General features: G+C 39.2%; 1 protein-coding gene across 4 annotated transcripts in view; it reads right to left on the bottom strand.

The window, feature by feature from the left end:
- The window catches only part of VWA3A (von Willebrand factor A domain containing 3A), a 65,157-nt gene that overhangs the window by 9,659 nt on the left and 36,766 nt on the right, over window positions 1-18,732 (bottom strand). For all 4 annotated transcript variants that reach the window (XM_044980897.1, XM_044980900.1, XM_044980898.1 and 1 more), the window contains 11 exons: window positions 15,176-15,295; window positions 14,291-14,365; window positions 13,253-13,397; window positions 12,408-12,603; window positions 11,077-11,147; window positions 8,016-8,174; window positions 6,015-6,105; window positions 5,361-5,471; window positions 4,727-4,824; window positions 4,402-4,554; window positions 3,490-3,598 (listed from right to left, as the gene is read on the bottom strand). In XM_044980897.1, the coding sequence (XP_044836832.1) occupies window positions 3,490-3,598; window positions 4,402-4,554; window positions 4,727-4,824; window positions 5,361-5,471; window positions 6,015-6,105; window positions 8,016-8,174; window positions 11,077-11,147; window positions 12,408-12,603; window positions 13,253-13,397; window positions 14,291-14,365; window positions 15,176-15,295 (1,328 nt within the window). The remainder of the gene's footprint in view (window positions 1-3,489; window positions 3,599-4,401; window positions 4,555-4,726; window positions 4,825-5,360; window positions 5,472-6,014; window positions 6,106-8,015; window positions 8,175-11,076; window positions 11,148-12,407; window positions 12,604-13,252; window positions 13,398-14,290; window positions 14,366-15,175; window positions 15,296-18,732) is intronic.

Genomic DNA, 18,732 nt, shown 5'->3' with positions numbered 1-18,732 from the left:
GCCATGGGGAAGTAGCCCAGGGAGTTGTAGCTGTTGTGCAACTGTACCAGGAGGCACTCTAGACAGCTGCAGTCCACAGGGCCCTGGGCTGGAACCTGGAGTAGAGGGTGTGCCCGGGTTCCCCCCAAACCTCCCAACTCCTGATCAAACACAGGAGGAATTGACCTGGACTGTGGCTTCTACCAGAGGGGAAGGTCTCTGGGCTGTTTCCTGACCCACAGGGTGAATCTGTGAGGCGAGCAAATCAGCCAATAAGCACAGGACCACCAAGGTAGAGGAGGAACTTTGTCACAATACCTATATCAGTATAAAACTTTGTCCACATGTCTAAGCAATGTAGTTATACTAGGGCTGTCAATTAATCGCAGTTAACTCAAAAAAATGAATCACGATTAATTGCACTATTAAACAATACCATTGAAATTTATTAAATATTTTGGATGTTTTTCTACATTTTCAAATATATTGATTTCTATTATAACATAGAATACAAAGTGTAAAGTGCTCACTTTTTATTACTTTTTATTACAAATATTTGCACTGTAAAAATGATAAACAGAAATCATATTTTTCAATTCACCCCATACAAGTTTTGTAGTGCAAGCTCTTCATCAAGTGCAAATCTTACAAATGTAGATTTTTTTGTTACATAACCACTCAAAAACAAAACAATGTAAAACTTTAGAACCTACTTGTTCAACCAATCACTAAGAAAAACAAGTTTGTTTACATTTACATACTGCTGCTGCTTTCTTATTTACAATGTAATCTGAAAGCGAGAACAGGCGTTCGCATGGCACTTTTGTAGCAGGCATTGCAAAGTCTTTATGTGCCACATATGCTAAACATTCGTATGCCCCTTCGTGCTTCAGCCACCATCCGAGAGGACATGCTTCCATGCTGATGATGCTCGTTTACAAAAATAGTGTGCTAATTAAATTTGTGACTGAACTCTTTGGGGGAGAATTGTATATCTCCTTTTTGTTTTACCCACATTCTGCCATATATTTCATGTTATAGCAGTCTTGGATGATGACCCAGCACATATTTGTTTTAAGGACACTTTCACAGCAGATTTGACAAAACGCAAAAAAGGTACCAATGTGAAATTTCTAAAAATAGCTAGAGTACTCGACCCCAGGTTTAAGTATCTGAAGTACCATCCAAAATTTGAGAGGGATGAAGTGTGGAGCATGCTTTCAGAAGTCTTAAAAGAGCAACACTCTGATGAGAAGAAACTACAGAACCCGAACCATCAAAAAAGAAAATCAACCTTGTGCTGGTGGCATCTGACTCAGATGATGAAAATGAACGTGTCGGTCTGCACTGCTTTGGATGGTTATCAAGCAGAACCTGTCAGAAGCATGGACACATGTCCTCTGGAATGGTGGTTGAAGCACAAAGGGACATATGAATCTTTAGCACATCTGGCACATAAATATCTTGTGACACCGGCTACAACAGTGCGATGCAAACGCCCGTTCTCACTTTCAGGTGACACTGAAAACAAGAAGCAGGGAGCATTATCTCCTGAAAACTTAAACAAACTTTGTCAGAATGATTGGCTGAAGTAGGACTGAGTGGACTTGCAGGCTCTAAAGTTTTACATTGTTTTATTTTTGGTATACAATTCTACATTTGTTAGTTCAACTTTCATTATAAAGAGATTGCACTACAGTACTTGTATTAGGTGAACTGAAAAATACTATTTTGTTTATTACAGTGCAAATATTTGTAATAAAATATATAGTGATCACTGTACACTTTGTATTCTGTGTTGTAATTGAAATCAATATATTTGAAAATGTAGAAAACATCCAAAAATATTTAAATAAATGGTATTCTATTATTGTTTAACAGCACGAATAATTGCAATTAATTTTTTTAATCACTTGAGAGCCCTAAATTATACTGACCTAACCCCCCATGAAACAGCACTATGTCAATGGGAGAGCTTTTCCTGCTGACATAGCTACTGCCTCTCGGGGAAGCAGATTAACTACGCTGATAGGAGAAGCTCTCCTGTAGGCACAGGAATGTCTTCACTAAAGTGCTACCGTGGTGTAGCTGTGCTGCGATATAGCTGTACATGAAGCCCATGACTTAATCAGGTTGGATACTGAACCATTCTTTCACCCTTAGAATGGGCCCTCCATGTCAAGATTGAGGCACATTAGCAGTGGTGGATGTGGGGAAGCTTGCATTGCTATGGCCATGTTCTGTTTCCAGGAATATCAACCTGGTACTCTTCACAAACACTAAAAAATGTATGAGCAGGGCACCATGTATTCCATAGCAGACAAGGTCTAAATTCAGCTGCAAGGTCCCTGGATTCTGCTGCACTCTGGGGTGGCTGATTGGAAATTCCACTGCAACTTCTTTTAATTTTTTTGAGTTTTTAAAAATAAACACTATACCACAAGCAGTATGGTAGCCCTTGGGTGATTTTTTTGACAGTACATTTAATGTATTTAACACTATCCCCACATCTTCAATTTTCAACATTGCCTTTTTTGGGTTGTGCAGCTGATAACTGCATTCTAAAAGTCCGGTGGGAAAGCAGGCACTTTTGGCAGCTAGATAAGGGCAATAAAGACTTCTGGCACTGAGGAGGCACAACAAATCATTTGGATTTGTGGGATAAGCACATTAAATAGATGTTTTTATTAAAATGATCTGCAGTGAAATATTTAGTGTTGATATTTAACCGATTATAGCGGAGTACCAACTATGCTGCAATTAAGGTTTAGAACAGCTTTCTGTTTAAAGATGGACTCTTCTAAATTCCACACAGTTACTTGGATTGCCTTGAAATCTTTGGGTTTTAGGGTTAATACCCTATTGAGATTAACAGGGGCAGTTCCCACCACTCAACACTAGTGTTTCAAGCTCTCTGCAGATTCTGGAAGAGAATACTGCAGGCCAAGTTTGCACTTAAGGTATGTCTACACTGCAAATAAAAACCTGCAGCTGGCCCATGCCAGCTGACTCAAGCTCCTGGGGCTCAGGCTGTGGGGCTGTTTCATTGCAGTGTAGACTTCTGGGTTTGGGCTGGAGGACCTTGCAAGGTGGGAGGGTCCCAAAGCTCAGGTTCCACCCTGAGCCCAGAAAGCCTACACTGCAATGGAACAGCCCTGCAGCGTAAGCACAAGTCAGAGGACATGGGCCAGCTGTTTTTCATTGCAGCGTACATATCTTAGTTCATCTTTCAAGGTTTTCTTTACAACCATGAGGACTTTATCATAAACATTAATTTAAAAAAAATGAAAGTTTAGATTCTGGAGCAAGGAGGGAGTGGATCCTTCAGCAAATTGTGCAGCTAAATCATCATGGAATAATAGATACACTTGCTCCTTATTCAGACCTAATGTTTACTATTTGGTCCAAATTTTATGGCAGTAGGCAAAAGGAAATATTTTAATCATGCTTGGATTACACTTGCACAACAATGGATTATAACCTCATCCCTATCCCAAACGTAAAGCCTACCTGAAAGAAGCCACTGTATTCTTCGTATATAGCAACGTAACACCCTCTCCATTTGTTCAACATAGTCTTCTAGTTCCTTAGGCTGAAATTGTAGGTGTTTCACAATACCCTAGAACAATTTACACCATTGGTAGAAGAATGTCTTATTTCAGCAGACATGTACTATGCTGCCGTGTCAGTCTGTATAGCTGCTGAGGGACATGAATGTTACCATCTAGAACACCCATGATATAGTGGCTGAAGACAGTCATGTAGGAGAGCTCCCATATTACACTTTTGGCGGCTGTTGTAGGTTTAACCACATTAGGAAAACCTGGCTCTGGTCAAACGAGGGTGCATATGATAGAATTTGACTGGATACATTTATTTCTTGTATTTTTATGGTGTCACTTTTGTTAGGTGACAGACCACTGATCAATACCTTAGGGTAAATTGCTGATTCCCTCAGATTGTTGAATTATCTGTACTTTAACTAATTATATGGAAATGTTTACAGCCTGAACCAAATCCATCAGCTTCTACTCACACACAACTCTTACTGATTTCAGTGGGAAATTTATTTGAGTCAGAACAGATAGATTTAGCCCATTATTTATTTTTCCTTTCAAATTGCAGGGGCAGAAGAGATCTTAATCTAGAACTAGTCTAGGGATATTAAGTGCATACATATATTCATACAGGTGTACTGTATATTACTCACAATAATTTTAAAATAATATACAACTTCTTATTAACAGATAGACCCATGTTGTTTTTGTATACTGTGGGAAAGATAATAACCTAACCCGTAGTGTAAGTTTAACACTGGTTTGGCACAATTAGAGACCAACTGGAACTGTGTTAAATGAATACAAAACCATGTTATGATATGCACCTCAAATACAAGGGTTCATGATAGCTGCATCAACTTACATTGATTTCCACACTGGGGAAAATGGTACAGTATTTTGCTGACACTTTCTTGTGCAAAGACTCCACCGTTTTCTTCTGGTGAACACAGTTGGGACCAAACATAATTCTGGGCAACTCTAACTTCAACTTTTTTATACTGTACTTGTTCAACCACTTTTAAGAGAAAAAACAGAGCACTCTGTTAACTTAATTAGATATACGACAGCAAATATTAAAACCACATGCAAAACTATATTTGTCTAAGTCACAAATATTCATTTTCAATGTTCATTTCTCTTAAGTGGTCTAATAAAGATGGTGGTTATATTAATAAATAACTGAATACCTCTTTGCTTGAACATATTTCCTCTTCCTTTGGCAGTGTAGCAATAGGAACAGACCTCCTCACACTTTTTTTCTTTGGATACTTTCTGTAAACTGCACCTAGCCAGAGCAGAAAAAAAGTGAAATTAGACACTCTGGGTGAAATCATGGCCATGCTTAAGTGAATGGGATCTTTTCTGTAGTTGGCATAATATATGTGCCTAAGATTCTCTAAAACACTTTGTATATAAAAAATGTCACTTCCCATTTAAACTTGTATTTGCTGTGGAGCATTGTGATCCAAACTTTTCCCCATGGGCTCATACGACAATGATAATACTATTGACTTTTAATATCTTTGAGCAGATGATTTCAAAGAACTTTACAAAGGTGGGTAAATGTTATTCCATTCAGTGTACATATACTGAAATGATGTAGAGAGAAGTGATTTGGCCAACATCATGCAGGAAATCAATGAAAGCATAAAATAAATCACTGGTTGTATTGTTCACCATTTGACAAACCATTTTCCATACATTTCTCCTATGCATAAAAATCAGTGTAAAAAGCTTGCTGGTTTTCAGTGAATTAATATCTAAATAGTTTTGTAAGTAAAAAGGACAAATATTTAGCTGTCAGATGCTGAGAGCACTTACCCACATTTTTTCCTTTGTCAATATAAAATACTGAGAGGGAGATCTGTGACTGTTTTCTTGATTTATATTTCTTCTTCACAGAAGTCTGAGTCCATTCTTTTATCGGCTGAGCTACAATATAAAAGTAAATATTGTATTGTTTCACGTAGGACAATCATGCCTGCTTTTGCAATGTTACTCCACTGTACTACTCATGTCATAATTTTACATTGTCACATTGAAATACCTAAAAGATTTTACATGTAGACAAAAATGGTAAAATATTATTAATTCACTCATGCTCTCCATATACAAGTGGGGATCATCAAGCGTAGACACTTACAAAGAGGTAAAATGAACAGATTTATGAGTCTGAGGTTGAGAGATTAACACCATAATAATTGGGGAAGGCAAGTAACAATATGTATTACTCCACTCTGGCTGAAACTTAAAGAAATGACAGAATATGAATTTAGAACCAAATCAATTCTGATTTTCTAAACTAAAATAGCTTTACTTTGAAAACAATTGTCCTGTTTCCTAATTGTCATAGCTGTCTGGTTAAGAAGTGTATAATCAGGTTCTAGAAAGTATTTGTGAAGATAAACACACTTGTTCTAATCTAATCATTCCAGTGGCTTTTGATATAAAATAATGAACTTTATCTATACATACGTGGTGGGATTTCTGCTTTGGCACTAGTTGGACGCCATGTCAGAGCTTTTAAGGCAGCATTTTTTTCCCCCTCATGATTGTCTTTGATATTCTAAAAGCACAGATAATGAGTGAATCTTCTAAACATTTCCTTTTGACTGTATCTTGTTACAGAATTCTCACACTCAATACACTAGACCCTATTTTCTATCTCCCTTTTACTCTGGTACCAAGGACAAACTTGCAGATGAGTTTTAGCACAGGCTAACTTCCAGGAGCATCCCACCCCAACTAATTCACTATGCTGCATTTTCTCATTGAACGCCTGTTGGCTTCAACAGCAGGGTCAGCCTTTGCTATACCACTGAATATACAAGGGACATTCTGGAGCAAACAGCATAACAAACCTGATCACCTCTAGCTGACAAACCCTAACTACTGGATAAAGGGAACATTAAAGGATCACTAGACTTCTATGGAGAATTCTGTGAAGATTTTCACATCTCTAAGTATACAACAACGCTTCATATCATGTCTTGTATTATACATTTGTCCTGTATTTTTTATGGGATATTTGGTAAATACTGTCTTGGATAATTTATCATGGAACAATTGTTGAGATTATCCACTGAGACTATTCCAGCAAAGGGTCAGGAGGCAAAAAGTCCTGAATTCTAATCGTGGTTCTGATACCCTAACTCACTGTGTGGTCTTGGGAAAGCCACTTCTCTGCTTCAGTCTCATTTATAAAATGGAAAAAATATATTGCAGCATCTCTCATAAGTTGCCACTCAAGGGACTGGCAAAACTGGCTATTCAGAATTTTTTTTTTAAAACAGAGGCAATGCAAAATTGTACTTGCTACATTTGTATATACTTTGGTGCAGTGTCCTAGGCCAGGAGGTTGCATTACAAGCGTGATCTCTTGTACCACCCTGCAGGTATCACTATGCCTACCTCACATGGTTGTTAAGAGAATTACTTACTGATAATGTTTATGTAGCACTCAACATAAAGTGCTATATAATTGCTGAGTATTATTATGGTATTTTACCAAAAAGATATTCCCTAAAGTTTCCATCTTAAACCCTTTTCTCTTCTAAAGGGCAGCATCTGACCTCTTGTGTATTGTCACTCTCTAAAACAGATTACCGTATATACTTGATCATAAGCCAGTTCATTTATAAGCCAACCCCCCACCCCCCAAGATGGATAAGTAAAAATGGAAAATTTTTATGACTCATTCATAAGCCAACCCTATAATTCAGGGGTGAGTAAACTTTGGCTCCTGGGCCATCAGGATAAGCCCCTGGCGGGCCGAGATGGTTTGTTTACCTCGAGCATCCGCAGACACAGAGGTAAACTTAAGTAAACAAAGTGTCCCAGCGCGCCAGCTGCTTACCCTGATTGGCAGGGACAGCAACTGATGGGGAAATTTTTTTTGGGGGGGGAGAAGCTGGGGATCAGGGGAGTAACTCCTGTGACCACCCCCCCCATGACCCTACCCCTAGCCTGGGACCCCCACCCTCTCCCCATCTCATCCCTTTCCACCTTATCTGGGGAGGGCCAGGAGAGGATGTGTCTGGCCTGGCTGGAGCTGCTCCGGTGGGCCAGACCGGGCGGCACGGCTGCAGCACGTTCCAGCGGGCTGGGTTGGGCGGCACGACCACAGCGTGCTCCGGCGGGCCAGGCGGCATGGCCACAGCCTGCTCTGCGGGGCGGGGCCAAGCGGCACGGCTGCAGCCTGCCAGCCCTGGAGCTGCAGCTGCTTTGGAGGCTGGGGAGAGAGCAGCGTGGCCAGAAGCGGAGAGACTCTGGCCCCGCCTCTTCCCTTCTGGCTCTGCTGCCTCTCATTGCTCCCTCTGTTAGGGGGAGGGGCTGTGTCCCACCTCTCCCTCTCTATACCCGTTCATAAGCAGACATCCCTTCTCTGGTGCTTCCCTTTTTTACTAAAAAAATTTGGCTTCTGAACGAGTATATACTGTATATCTTTAAAATATGGGTAAATAAATGAAATCAAACCATTCTAGCCAGAGTGAGAGCTGTAGGTTTAGGAGGCAGCAATTTCTGTACTCTAGTTCTCTCCTTTTTTAAGAGCATCTTTAAATCTTCTTCTGGGATAAACTGATTAACCAACTGAGTTCCTGAACGTTGCTTTAAGGATTCCACCAGCAAGGCACACTGAAATGAAAATTCAGATTTTTGCTAAGGTTAACAGTTCCTTTGCAGGCAATTTAAGTATACAGCCACCGTACTATTCCTTATTTGTAATATAGCATCACCTACCTGTCTTAGTTAGGATTGGAGCCCCACTGTGCTATGCACAAACACACAAAGAAAATTCTTGTACACAATCTGCTTTAAAACGAGGCACAGACAAGTGGGTGTAACAAACAGGACGGAGTGGGATAGAGAGGACAAAGCCAACAACGAAATGTTTTACAGAGATTAGCTATGTGAACACGAGGTGGTTAATTTAAAATGATACAAGCAATAAATAAGACATATATCATAAGACTCTCCTGAATATCTACCTAGTTTTTGTCAATGGAATCTCCTTCCCTCTGCATTTGCCTAACAAAGATACCAGAATACAATATACCTTCCTCAGGGTCTTCCATATATTAAAAACTCAGCTTTTAAACTGTACCTATATTATATCTGTGACAGCTTGGGACAACTGCATCTGCAACCCGCTCCATGATCCAGCCCACTCTAGGCTTCTTTCTTGGCTCCTGAGCCATCATATCTCTTGCGGGGAGACCCAGGTCCTTGTCCCTCCTAACTGGTTTTTTTCCAGGCTGCACAGTTCCTTGTCTATAGTGTGAGTTCCCTGGCAAGCCAGACTGCCTAAACAGGCATGCATCTATGTTTTGTTATCTCCTCAGAGGCTGTGAACATTTATAAGTTGCCACACAGACCTTTCTAAGCAAGCACATTTATTCTTAAGGAGAGAGCATTACAGGAAAAAAACACAGTAAAAACAATCAAATAACCTACATACAGAGGTTACATGTTTCCTTAGTTGATGAGGTAGATTTTCAATAAGGGGGGCAGATGATGAGAAGATAGATTTTTGAACATTTATCTCAAGGTGTCTAATTTTAGCATTAGTCAGAAGAACCATTTCCAAGAGAAACAGGCACATCAAATGCATGACACTACGATGAATGTAATTTGAGAACAAATCAAATGTCCATTTTTGTTGCATATAAATGATTCCATATTATATTAGCTTAGTTTACAAGTAAAACTGATGGCAGTGCAAAATCAACCCAGGTAGGAAGAATAAATTTTTTATTACCGTCTTTTCCGCACTATAAGGCGCACCTAAGAGCCTTAAATTTTCTCAAAAATTGGCCGTGCGTCTTATAATCCGGTGCGCCTTATGTGTGCACTGAGTTCCAAAATCTGTAAAAATGTTGTTGTGCGACTTTGGTAAGCGCTTTGCTTGATTGACTGTCGGACCATTTTTCGCTGACACAGGGACGTAATACGTAAACTACGTACGCTGGCAGCGATAAACCAATCAGAGAACATTACGTAATACGTACAGTACGTACGTTTACCTTCTCTACTCCTCCGGTAGGTATACTACCGGTATGCTGCAAAACAACATTTGTTTGTCTAAGGACCCCCGAAAATGGCACCAGTGAAGAGACATGCTTACGAGGCACAATTCAAACTACAGGCTATCAGTTACGCGGTTGTAAATGGGAATAGAGCAGCTGCGAAAGAATTCAACATCAATGACTTTGATGGATTTGTGGGAGAAGATTGATTAAAAAATAATGTGAGTGTATTGTTAAATAGTAGAATAAAGTTCAACTAAACTCACTGTTTTGCTTCCGTTACCTTTTTACTACACTATGAACACCGTTACCTTTTTTTGTAGACCGTATGTTTTAGCATGCGCCTTATAATACGGTGCGCCTTATGTATGGGTTAAGTATAGAAATAGATCCCGTAATTGAGACTGCGCCTTATAATCCGGTGCGCCTTATAGTGCGGAAAATACGGTACTTGTATTACAGCCATGCCTAGATGCCCCATTCCGCTAGGTACTGTACAAAGTAAGAGCCAGTCTCTGCCACAAAGAGTTTACAATCTACATGTACAATACAGACACAGATGGGAGTGGAAACAGAGGCGTAGAGAGATGGAGTGACTGGCCCATGGATCACACAGTAGGACAAAGGCAGAGAGGGGAATGAAACCCAGGCCTCCTGATTTCCAATCCCAGTGCCTTATCCACTAGACTGAACTACAACTTGATTAGACTACACAGCAGAGTTCTGACCATTTTGTTTATCTTCACCAGTAATAAAGATTCTGCAGGCCAAATTATGCCCACAGTTATATTTACTATTTCCATTTGGGTTGTTCATAAATAATTAAGGGCATAATTTGGCTGCAGAATCTTTATTACTGGTGATGTGCAAGAAACACCCACGTTGACTCTCAAAGCCCAGGCTGAGTTTACAGGATTGGCAGATAAAAAGAGCATCCTTTTACTTATAAACTCATCATATTTGATATGGAATCACTGAAACACAAACATGGAACACCACAAGGCCAGTTTTATAGTTGCTTTCCAGAGCAGAACTCTATTTTTATTTTAAACATTATTTTACATTATCCTAAATCATGCACTATCTTACAAATTATTTTGATTGTGTAGCTCAGGGGTCGGCAACCTTTCAGCAGTGGTGTGCCGAGTCTTCATTTATTCACTCTAATTTAAGGTTTCGCGTGCCAGTAATACATTTTAACATTTTTAGAAGGTCTCTTTCTATAAGTCTATAATATATAACTAAACCATTGTTGTATGTAAAGTAAATAAGGTTTTTAAAATGTTTAAGCAACTTAATTTAAAATTAAATTAAAATACCGAGCTCCCGGACTGGTGGCCAGGACTCGGGCAGTGTGAGTGCCACTGAAAATCAGCTCGCGTGCCGCCTTCGGCACACGTGCCATAGGTTGCCTACCCCTGGTGTAGCTAATGCCGGAACACCATCAATTGAATAAATATTGTAGAGCTATTTTCTAAAGAAAATTTAAAATGGTATTTTTTAAAGCATACCTTTTGGGAGTAGTTGACTGCTTTTTCCATTTCAGACACAATAATACTGATATCATCACTTTCATAAATGCCTGGTAATTAAACATATGCTTATCAATAGGTAATTATTTTAATGAAAGTATATTGCAACTTGCAGAGCACACAAAGAAATCAACAGAAAAAGAGAACAAAAAAGTAAAGTGTGTACTTCATAAGGGCTAGATATAATTTAGCCCACACTTCATAAGTAATTAAAAACTTCAAAATGTTTGTCTTTAGAAATGCCTATCCGGAATTGACTTATGATTACATTAGTTTCTAATTAGTATATAGACACCCCCCCCACACCCAAGATGGATAAGTAAAAATGGAAAATTTTTATGACTCATTCATAAACCGACCCTATAATTCAGGGGTCAGCAAACTTTGGCTCCCGGGCCATCAGGATAAGCCGCTGGCGGGCCGAGATGGTTTGTTTACCTCAAGTGTCTGCAGGCACGGAGGTAAACCCAAATAAACAAAGTGTCCCGTTGCGCCAGCTGCTTACCCTGACAGGCCGGGACAGCAACTGGTGGGGAAATTTTTTTGGGGGGAGAAGCTGGGGGTCAGAGGAGTAACCCCTATGACCACCCCCTCATGACCCCACCCCTACCCCGGGACCCCCACACTCTCCCCATCCCATCCCTTCCCATCTTATCTGGGTAGGATGTGTCTGGGCTGGCTGGACCTGCTCCGGCAGGCTAGGCAGTGCTGCTGCACCCTGCTTCGGCAGGCCAGACCGGGTGCCATGGCCGCAGCATGTTCCAGCAGGCTGGGCCGGGCGGCACAGCCGCAGAGTGCTCTAGCGGGCCAGGTGGGATGGCTGCAGCCTGCCAGCCCCGGAACTACAGCTGCTTCGGAGGCTGGGGGCAGAGCAGCGTGGCCAGAAGCGGAGAGACACTGGCCCCACCTCTTCCCTTCTGGCTCTGCTGGCTGTGCTACCTCTCCTTGCTCCCTCTGTTGGAGGGAGGGGCTGTGTCCCACCTCTCCCTCTCTATACCCATTCATATGTCAACACTCCTTCTCTAGTGCTTCCCTTTTTTACTAAAATTTCTGCTTATGAACGAGTATATATGGTAGGTTCTAAAATACTCAAGTAAAGAAATCCTGCATCATTATTAAACTTTTATATTGCAGTAGCACCTAGAAGCCTTAGCTAGGATGAGTACTCTGTCTATTTCAGTGCCAGTATAATAGCTTCTCCTTTACATTGTGTTTAGATATTTATCTCAGGAAACAGTTGCATGTAATAGTGCATTACAGACTTGCCCAATAGAGGAGAAATGTATTAAGATGAAAGTTAAAAAACATACCTGTTTCTCCAAACCAATGAAACCTTCCATTGGCAGCATGTGCTATTTCTCTAAATGTGCTGGCGGTTTCATTTGGACTGGCATAACGAGATGGAATAATGCCACTGGGGTCAAAACCATTTATACTGAACAGACAGACATGAAGCTGCAAATCACAACCGCCACAGACATCGGCCACGTAAGTACTAACTGCATGCTACAAGACAAAAAGAAAGGCTACCACCATCAACTTCAGAAGAGTGACTATTTTATTGACCTGCAGGGCCAGCTGGTGTAAATCAATGTCATTCCACTGAAGTCACTGTATCTCTTCATACCCACTGAGGATCTGACCCTCAGAGCTTAACTTTAAGTAAATGTACTCTAGAATTAGCTACAGAACTGATGAGAGATTTCTCCTTATAATTTAAATCCTCTTCTGCCTGGAGAAGGATGTGTGGCCTGGCTGAAGAGGGAGTGGACTGTTCTCTTCTCCTGCAGAAGGGGCGGGGGGGGGAGGGGGTTGATGAAAATTTGCCAAATAAAGGCAGGAGTGGGCAAGGAAGATCCTGCTGTCACTAGAAAAGGAATCTACAGTGCCAGTGAGTGTTGCGGGGTGGGTCACAGAAAAACATACAGAACCTTTTGAGATTCACCCAGCAATATTTCCTGCCTTGAGTTATATAAGAATGAATAATTTCAGGAGGTGAAGTCACAGATCCTGATATGGTTGATGGGCTTACTTATATGAAAGATAAGTGTTCTATCACCAAACTACAGGAGGCAGCTGAAAAAAGTTTGAGATTAATTCTGAATAAGCAATAAATATTTACAAAGAACATGCAAAATTTTGTATTGATACCCACTATCTCCTGGTCAGGAACTCCAGTGGTAAGCAGATAAAGTCCTTGAGATACATGTTTGTCTTTATCTTTGAGGTCTACTTCCACTGCTCTTCTTAGAGCACTCATGAAATTTCTACTGCCTTTGCACTGCAGGCTCAACACCCATCTAGAAAGAGAGTTTTACTAATAATCAGAATGCAAAGAAGCAATAAAAGTCACTATACCCACCATCTCAAACTAAAATCTCACGGTGATGCACTGGAATATAGAAATGGCTTTTGAATTATGACACTCAGCACAGTCCAATGATACAATGGCCCAAGTGGACTAACCTAATTTTTGTACTGCAGCCACAGCAGCAAACTAGCCACTCTGAAAAGGGTCAAGGCACAGTTTTAAGGCAGAAGGATTATTAATGCACATTATATAGGAAAGCTGTAATATGAGATTCCATGTTAACTCATAATTCTACACTCATGAATCAACAGAACTGTTTACTAAATTCCATTCAGTTACATCTGTGCAGGTTTTCTGAAGACAATGGGGGGAGGGATAGCTCAGTGGTTTGAGCATTGGCCTGCTAAACCCAGGGTTGAGTTCAATCCTTGAGGGGGCCACTTAGGAATCTGGGGCAAAAAATTGGTCCTGCTAGTGAAGGCAGGGGCTGGACTTGATGACCTTTCAAGGTCCCTTCCAGTTCTAAGAGATTGGTATATCTCCTATTATTATTATTATTATTATTTATTAATGGGACTGCATAGGGTCAATGAGGGCATAATTTGGCATGCAGAGTGGTACCAGTATATACACTTCTAAATGGAGCACATATGATATGGAAATAATTTCAACACACTAAATATTAAATGCTATCATGATGTTTTCACAAGTCATTTTTCAGAGTAGAACTACACAAACCATAGTACAGCACATCATACTAAACTTTTTAAATCTTCAAAATTGTTCACTTCTCTGGTTAAATCTGGTTCTAGGCTACATTTATTCTAGGATAAGTACTTTCACTAAATTCATAAATATAAGCAAGTTATAATTTGATTGTACCTCCAGGCACTTTGTAAATTTTCTGGATTACAAGGAACCATTTCTGGTTTCCAAGACTTGATGTCACTTCCAAATCTTTGGAGAAAACAAAACAGCAGTTACATTTTCAAATTATAGCTCACAAGGGTACAATTCGTCATGCGTCTGACGAAGTGGGTATTCACCCACGAAAGCTCCAATACATCTGATGCTCCAATACATCTGTTAGTCTTAAAGGTGCCACAGGACTCTGTTGCTTTTTACAGATCCAGACTAACACGGCTACCCCTCTGATAAGAGGTACAATGTAAATTCCCTAGATAAAATCTAGCATTACAGATGTTTGTCGTCCGATATCAGTTTCTGTTTCAAACCATGGAACATTTCACACCTACCTGCGTATTAAGGAATTTTAGCATTGTTGTATACTAGGAAAAATACTATTCAAAGTTCATACACTATTTTATTTATGACTCTTGTAAATTGCAAGAGGGATTTTGAAGTGGAGGGACCTGAGAAACCCAATTATTTTTTAAAATGTGATGTTTTTGACACTTGAATTTTGCAATTGTTCTCAATACTATAATATGCACAGTATTTGTTATTTGAAATGTGCAAAATCATGCAGCATAAACATCATAAAGTAGATGATGATCCTTAATTACCAGACTGGCCACTGTATATTTAAACTATTTAAAATAGTGATATAGGCAAATTAGGGTGGCTTTCATAGGCTATCACAAAAATATGTAAAATATCATCTAAATCAGATAAGACATTGACAATCTTCAATAGCTAGTTAGCCACCTTTCATGTCATTTTTCTATTTAGCTACCAGTGTACCGCTTGCCCACAATGTGTTATAGGTAATCGTTTAAAGAAAAATATTTTTGATCAGTTACTTACGCTATAATATTGAAGAAATCCTTGTTTGACATTTGTTCTTCAAGTAAAAGTCGCAAGGAATGTTGGATATGAATGATGTACAAGGAATTTGTTATTGAGATATCAACAAGTATAACAACCCTAAACAAGGAACACATGCCTTAATTAAAAAAGACCCAAATCACAGACAATATTTCTGTCTCTCTGTTTAGATATTTTAATCACTACTGAACTAATTATTGTTCAAGTTTTGGCCTTAAAAATCTATGAAGTAATAGATCTCTTCCATCCCCACCCCCGCAGATTAGGGTAAAACAAAACATGCTTAGTATGGAATAAGCAAGGACCACATCCTGGAGACACAGGGACAATTAATGTGATTAATAGGGCTGTCAAACCATTAAAAAAATTAATCATGATTAATCGCATTGTTAATCGCACTGTTGAACAATAATAGAATACCAATTGAAATTTATTATAAATATATTTTGATGTTTTTCTACATTTTCAAATATATTGATTTCAGTTACAACACAGAATACAAAGTGTACAGGGTTCATTTTATATTATATTTGGTTACAAATATTTGCACTGTAAAAAAGATAAAGAAAAGTATTTTTCAATTCACCTCAAACAAGTACTGTAGTGTGATCTCTTTATCATGATAGTGCAACTTACAAATATAGATTTTTTTGGTTAAATAACTCAAAAACAAAACATGCGAATGCCTGTTCTCACTTTCAGGTGACTGTAAATAAGAAGCGGGCATCATTATCTCCTGTAAACTTAAACAAACTTGTTTCTCTTAGCGATCGACTAAACAAGAAGTAGGACTGAGTCGACATGTAGGCGCTAAAGTTTTACATTGTTTTGTTGTAGCCAGCTTTGCAAGATATTTATGTGCCAGATACACTAAAGATTCATATGTCCCTTCATGCTTCAACCACCATTCCAGAGGACATGCGTCCAGGCTGAAAATGGGTTCTGCTCGATAACCTCCAAAGTAGTGTGGACTGACGCATGTTCCTTTTCATCATCTGAGTTAGATGCCACCAGCTGAAGGTTGATTTTCTTTTTTGGTGGTTCGGGTTCTGTAGTTTCCACACTGGAGTGTTGCTCTTTTAAGACATTTGAAAGCATTTGCCACTCTTCGATCCTCTCAGCTTTTGGAAGGCACTTTAGATTCTTAAACTTTGGGTTGAGTGTTGTAGCTATCTTTACAAATCTCATATTGGTACTTTCTTTGCATTTTGTCAGATCTGCAATGAAAGTGTTCTTAAAACGAACAACATGTGCTGGGTCATCATCCGAGAGTGCTATAACATGAAATATATGGCAGAATGTGGGTAAAACAGAAAAGGAGATATACAATTCTCCCCCAAAGAGTTCAGTCACAAATTTAATTAACACACTATTTTTGTAAACGAGCATCATCAGCATGGAAGCATGTCCTCTGGAATGGTGGCGGAAGCATGAAGGGGCACACGAATGTTTAGCGTATTTGGCACGTAAAGACCTTGCAATGCCAGCTACAAAAGTGCCATGCGAATGCCTGTTCGCACTTTCGGGTGACATTGTAAATAAGAAGGAGGCAGCAGTATGTAAATGTAAACAAACTTGTTTGTCTTAGCGATTGGCTGAGTAGGACTGAGTGGACTTGTAGATTCTAAAGTTTTACATTGTTTTGTTTTTGAGTGCAGTTATGTAACACAAAAAAATCTACATTTGTAAGATACCGTTTCATGATAAAGAGATTGCACTACAAAACTCGTATGAGGTGAACTGAAAAATACTATTTCTTTTGTTTATCATTTTACAGTGCAAATATTTATAATAAAAAATATAAAGTGAGCACTGTACACTTTGTATTCTATGTTGTAATACAAATCAATATATTTGAAAATGTAGAAAAACATCCAAAATATTTAATAAATTTCAATGTTTAACAGTGCAATTAATCACGATTAATTTTTTTGAGTTAACTGCGATTAATTGACAACCCTAGTATAAAACTTGCAATGCCGGCTACAAAAGTGCCATGAGAGCACCTGTTCTCACTTTCAAGTGCCATTGTAAGCAAATGGGGCAGCATTATCTCCTGTAAATGTAAGCAAACTTGTTTGAGCAATTGGCTGAACAAGTAGTAAGACTGAGTGGACTTTTAAAACTTTAGGCCCTATTTGTTATAACTGCGCTCAAAAATAAAATAAAAAAACCAAACATTTGTAAGTTGCACTTTCCCAATAAAGAGATCGCACTACAGTACTTGTATGAGGTGAATTGTTACAGTGCAAATATTTGTAATAAAAAATAATATAAAGTGAGCACTGTACAAGTTTCAGAGTAGCAGCCGTGTTAGTCTGTATCCGCAAAAAGAACAGGAGTACTTGTGGCACCTTAAAGACTAACAAATTTATTTTAGCATGAGCTTTCGTGAGCTGCAGCTCACTTCTTTGGATGCATCCGAAGAAGTGAGCTGCAGCTCACGAAAGCTCATGCTAAAATAAATTTGTTAGTCTTTAAGGTGCCGCAAGTACTCCTGTTCTTTTTACTGTACAAGTTGTATTCTGTGTTGTAATAGAAATCAATATATTTGAAAATGTAGAAAAACATCAAAAATATTTAATAAATTTCAATTGGTATTCTATTGTTTAAAAGTGTGATTAATCGCGATTAATCGCAATTAATTTTTTTTAATCACAATTAATTTTTTTGAGTTAATTGCAAGTTAACTGCGATTAGTTGGCAGCTCTTACACACACACACACACACACACACACAGCAAAAATGACTGACCAAGTATTATCATTGTATCAACTACAATGGGTTAATAACATAGTAAAAACATTCTGATTGGTTAATAATTAAATCACAGTGTTTTAATATCATGTGCTGCAAAGAGCCACAAGAGACATATTAAAGAGTCATTTGCGGCTTGGAAACCTCAGTCTGAGTATCACTGTTCTATAGCATTGTTAGTCAGTGACTGTTTGATTTTAAATAATCACTATCTAACATAATGGGATTGAGCTGTATTATGGTCCCAATCCAGCAAACAATAATGCACATGCCTAACTTTAATCACATGAATAGTCCCTGTAAGTGTTTCCAGGATTGGGCCCTTACTTATTCCACACTAAGTGTGTTTTGTTTTACCCTAATGCTGGACCTGACCCATGCAATACAGCTCAAAAGGTGAGTAGAGTGGTCTCCCACCATTTTAACTGTGGTTCATAACTCCATATACAGTTTTTTGGGAAAAAAGGATTCAGTCTATGAGTGGGGCTGGATGGAAGATTTGTTGTCTGAGCCTTCACAGTAGGAAGCTTTAACACTAAGTACACCCCGATATAACGCTGTCCTCGGGAGCCAAAAATATCTTACTGCGTTATAGGTGAAACCGCGTTATATCAAACTTGCTTTGATTTGCCGGAGTGCGCAGCCCCGCTTCCCTAGAGCGCTGCTTTACCGCGTTATATCCAAATTTGTGTTATATTGGGTTGCATTATATCGGGGTAGAGGTGTACAGATGGCCCAACGTGCTTTGCACGAAGGGTCTTAATGTTTTAGCCTTTATG

This window comes from Mauremys mutica, chromosome 11, assembly GCF_020497125.1.
Source record: "Mauremys mutica isolate MM-2020 ecotype Southern chromosome 11, ASM2049712v1, whole genome shotgun sequence".
Taxonomy (NCBI): Eukaryota; Metazoa; Chordata; order Testudines; family Geoemydidae; genus Mauremys; species Mauremys mutica.
The sequence above is the reverse complement of the archived record's forward strand: the minus strand, read 5'-3'. Positions and strand labels throughout refer to the sequence as shown.